We start from the raw sequence: 4,839 nt of genomic DNA on the forward strand, positions 1-4,839 counted from the left end.
GTTTGATGAAGTGCTCAAGTATAAAAACAATAACGGTAAAATGGTAAATGGACTGGTTCTTATATAGCGCTTTTCTACTCATGTGAGCACTCAAAGCGCTTTACACAACTTGTGCATTCACCCATTCACACCCATTCACACAAGCACATTTTTCTAAGTGTTTCATAGCTAACATTCAAACACATTCATACTCCGATGGATGCATCGGAGAGCAATTTGGGGTTAGTATCTTGCCCAAGGATATTTGGCATGTAGACTAGGGGAAGCCAGGAATCGAACCACCAACTTTCCGATCAGTGGATGACCTGCTCTACCATAATAAACACAATGCTTTGGTTCTATAACATTTTTCTATCATTACTTTATTTTGGATTAGGTGCATGAGCTTTTAAGTATGGATAATTAAATAATAGATTAATGAAATACCAGAGTGTGCCCTGTTCTGAGATGTACAGCAAGTGGAGAGTGACAGATGAGATGAGGAGATGGAAGAGTGACTCACAGGCAGAGCCGAGTTCATTTCCCACAGTTTTGTTGTTTAATGCTTCCGAGCGCTGTCACCAATCTTTGCATTTTATTATCATCTCATAACACTTCTTTAATCAGCTACCATCTCTGCTGTGGACTTTTTACTGTCCACAGTCTCAAAGCAACACAGACCTCCATCACTATCTGCAGCAGGAGCAGCAGCAACCCCTCAACAGCAACAGTGTTGTTGTTATTCAGCCTGGTTCTACGTGCCCCTTTTTACCTTTGAGCACCCGTCCCTTCCAGCATCTCTGCACGGCCCTGCTCAGAATCATTTATCTGTTTTAGGTTGACATTTTATATGTTTTGTAGAATAACAAACTGTGAGACTGGAAAGACTTGAGTTTCATGCTCTGTTTTGTGACGTAGTGTGTAATGCTCAGCAGTATTATCATTTCAACTGGTTCTGTGCGCGATCTGAAGACACTAAGTGTTTGTGAGAGAACATAAAACTGTTTTGATGCATTTGTGAGGTTTTACCTGATGAGTTTCAAGTTTTGTGATTGTAGCTTGAAAATTAAATTTAATGTTTAGAGTTATGAGAAAGAAGGTGGAAGCATTAAAGTGATGTATCTTAACAGTTGTAAAATGTAAATGACCAAATTGGATTATTGGAATATAGTTTTATTGTGTTTTGTTGATTTTTATGTAAAATTATAATATTAATATGTTGTGAAATTATGATTTAAAGAATTCATATTGTTGAGTTTGTTTGTTTCAGAGTCAGAGAGCCGTGTCTCTCTACAGTCAGAGGTTTTTGTACGGCGCCTCAATGAGTTTGTATCACTGTGGTACACGTTCGGTGGAGGAACCAGACTGGAATTTGGAAGTAAGTCAAACTTAGAGCTTTTTAAATGTAATTTTCTTTTCTTTTCTTTAATTTAATTTAATATGAAAGGCAACAAAACTTTTTGTGTAACTGATTAATTATTTTAATCATAAATTTTGTCCTAAGAAACAAAGTCAGCTTTGGAAATGAATATTCAGACATTCAGGACTATTTCCAATAAAAATCTGGGATGTTTCATAGTATTAATTATTATTTCTAGTTCTGATGATAAAGTTGTATTTTGAGGGCTTGTAGGTTTAGTTCAGTCTGACAGTCAGAGAGCCGTGTCTCTCTACAGTCAGAGGTTTTTGTACGGCGCCTCAATGAGTTTGTATCACTGTGGTTGACTTTTGGTGGAGGAACCAGACTGGATGTTGGAAGTAAGTTTATACTGTTTTTAAAGAAGCTTTATCTATTTAGCTTTACTACAATTATATCATGGAGGCTGACTCCATCAGCTTTGCTCAGATTTTATGTTGATATTTCTGACATTAAGACAACGTGATGTGTAAATAATATAAACTGTCATCATCCTGTGATTATTTTCTTGGTTTACATCACCGTTAATGTTTCTAGGATGAATTAAATGTTACTGTCCTCAAGTTAAACTGCACAGAGTGAAGATAAAGTTCTCTGGTGTTCTTATCGTATTATATCATTTAAAACAATGTAAGCAAAACACATGAGGTAAGTAGTGATATTGAGTTTCTTATCCAGAACAAGCTGTTTATTATGAAGAACTGATGATGTTGAAGCTTAACATCTTTTAAAATTGTCGACACATCTTTGTTTTGTTTTTTTATTTCCAGTGTAGTTTGAACATATTTCAGGTCAAACTGTGTGATGATTCTCTCTGTGCTGATATGCTTGAGAGGTTTCTTAAAGGGAAGTGAAACAATGTGTGAGTTAATGACTGGTGGAGCAGAAAAAACACCTGACAGAAACTTCTTAACGGAGAAAATCAAATTGTGGTTCCTGTCCTCTAAGCTGATTGGTGTTTCCTAGGTGATACCCGCCCTGCCCTGAAGGTGCTGGGTCCCTCCAGTGAGGAGCTGAAACAGGGGAAGGCCACGCTCATGTGTCTGGCCAACAAGGGCTTCCCCTCAGACTGGAGTCTGTCCTGGAAGGTGGATGGCAGTGGCAGCATCAGCTGGGAGGAGAGCAGGAGCCCCGTGGTGCAGGAGAACGACGGCCTCTACAGCTGGAGCAGCACCCTGAGGCTCCCTGCAGACCACTGGATGAAGGTGGGCTCTGTGACCTGTGAGGCCACCCAGGGCTCCCACACTCTGGTCTCAGAGCCACTCAGGAGAGACCAGTGTTCCCAGTCCTGAACTATATGTGACTTTTATGCTGGTCTTACTTTCAGTCTGCACTCTGTAGCTTTAAAAAAAAAAAAATTGAATTTCTTCTGTCATTTTTCATTGCTTTGTTTAAAGTTGGTTTTAAAAGTTTTAAAGAATAAAAAAACATCTACATTAAATAAGAATCGAGTGTTTGTCTTACTTTTGTGGTGATGTGAATATTAAACTCTAAATAATGATTTCCAGGGTTCTTATTGGAAACCAGTGTGCTATCTGTAGAAAGTCAATATGAGTCAGTAGAATTAAGTCACTTTCAATACATGAAGTTAAGCAAAGTTTATGTTAAAGAGTAAGTGTGAAGGGGAATTGAGAGACACTGCCATTACTAAGCAGGATATTAAAGACATTACATATATGCAAATTCATTGCATGCTGTGTAATGAAATGTTTCAGCATGTTGCAGTTTGTTGTATAAAACACTGACTGCGCAGGTGGAGTAGAAAAGCGCTGTGTAAGAATCAGTCTATTCTCGTGATCAGTGTTGGGGTAGGTATTTTAAGAAGTCATTTAATATACAGAGTTTTTTTGTTAAAAGTATTCAGTATGTTATTTTGGTGTTTTTTTTCTGTAACATCACCTGAAACACAACATGTCATAACTGTCATTTAACAATATGAACTTGTAGGCTACAGTCTCTCACACCAACATAAATCCCTGTCCTAACGACGACACACATATTTTCTTTCTCTTGGCATTTAGGTATATGAATACCTGTCAAAGGTCCTTGACATACAGGTCTCCGACTCGGAGGACACAAATTAATGTCCTGTGTCTTAGGAGGGCAGGATTGCTTTGCTTTTTCATTATACGATGCTTCGCAATATTGGTTTTGCCTAACAACCTGTTTCTGACTCTTAAATTGTCATTAATGCAACTGCTCTACATAACAGTGTAACTGATTATAAATCTTTTATTCATGAACCTACACATTACGCTTTATTTACTAGTTGTATGTATTTTAACAGAGCAAGAGGTGGACCACACGTCTGAAGAGCTGCTGGTCTTTATAACTGGGGCTGACTTACTTCCTCCACTGGGGTCCTGCAACATAGACTTTTATGATCAGGAGTCGGGGATGCGGCGCATCCCATACGCATCGATGTGCAGCTTATCCCCGTATCTTCCGAGACGTGTTGCATATGAGGATCAATTTAAAGATCTTATGAACACTGCATTAAAAGGATCCCTGGGATTTGGAAAGCTGTAGCTGCATTTACATGAACTGATGCTGGAAAGCTGTGGTTAAAACCTGTGGCCTTTTGGGATGAAGTTGTGTTATTCTAAGTGTTCTTAAATGGGATTGAACCTGGGCTTCTTCAAAATTGTACATTTTAAAAGTGTTTAGTATAAAAGGTTTTTGTTTTTACAAATGTGAGTGTATATAGTTGTATTTATAGTCCCGTTAAGACAGGTGGGGTATGCATGCAACAAGCCATGCACCAAGAAGTGATGTTCAGAAAATGTTTCAAGTATTGGAAGGAAAATAACAAATCATCTAGAAATGTTCTTTTGAAAGGTTGTTGTGCATTCATGTATTCAGTTATAATATACTGCATAGTTTCTTATTGCTGTGTTGTGTTTGTGTTGTTGTTGTTTTATTATTTTTTGTTTTAAATGTGCAATAGCTGCCTAACAAACTTTGAACTGAAAGACGCTGACTTTTGTAAAATAAAAGTATTGTAAGGTCAGTTCTCATGGTGTCTTGTCTCTTTACAAATTAAAGTTGAGACTCACCTGTTACGGTCAAATACTGGTGTTGGGATCCACTGACGAGGGCTGTTCAGTACACAGGTATGTGCTTAAGTCGAGGTAAATGGTTCAATAAATTTACCTTCATCTGTTCTCAAACTGAGAGCTCAAGATTCCATCTCAACTCAATTTGTTCAGCTGCTTTCAGGAACAAAGCAGTTTTAACTCCGAAGTTTAAAGTCAGAGTTGGTTAACTCTGAGATTGGCAGCTGACCTTTGACTATAACCTGTTTAAATATTAATAACTCAATTTGAGGAATGTGAACATGTGTCAGTGCTATTATTAGAACACATACTAATATAAACATACACCACAGAAGGCAGACACAGCTGAACCTAATCAGACATGACGAATACTCTCACACAGAACGC

General features: G+C 37.9%; 1 gene segment (V, D, J or C); it reads left to right on the forward strand.

The window, feature by feature from the left end:
• LOC148096601 (Ig kappa chain V-III region MOPC 63-like) overlaps positions 1 to 2,688 on the forward strand; it is a 104,850-nt gene extending 102,162 nt beyond the window's left edge. The window contains 2 exon segments of the V gene segment in view: positions 1,704 to 1,737; positions 2,363 to 2,688. Of these exon segments, the coding sequence occupies positions 1,704 to 1,737; positions 2,363 to 2,688 (360 nt within the window).
• The last annotated feature ends 2,151 nt before the right edge of the window (positions 2,689 to 4,839 follow it).

Source organism: Neolamprologus brichardi, chromosome 22, assembly GCF_056152115.1.
Source record: "Neolamprologus brichardi isolate AB-2024 chromosome 22, ASM5615211v1, whole genome shotgun sequence".
Taxonomy (NCBI): domain Eukaryota; kingdom Metazoa; phylum Chordata; class Actinopteri; order Cichliformes; family Cichlidae; genus Neolamprologus; species Neolamprologus brichardi.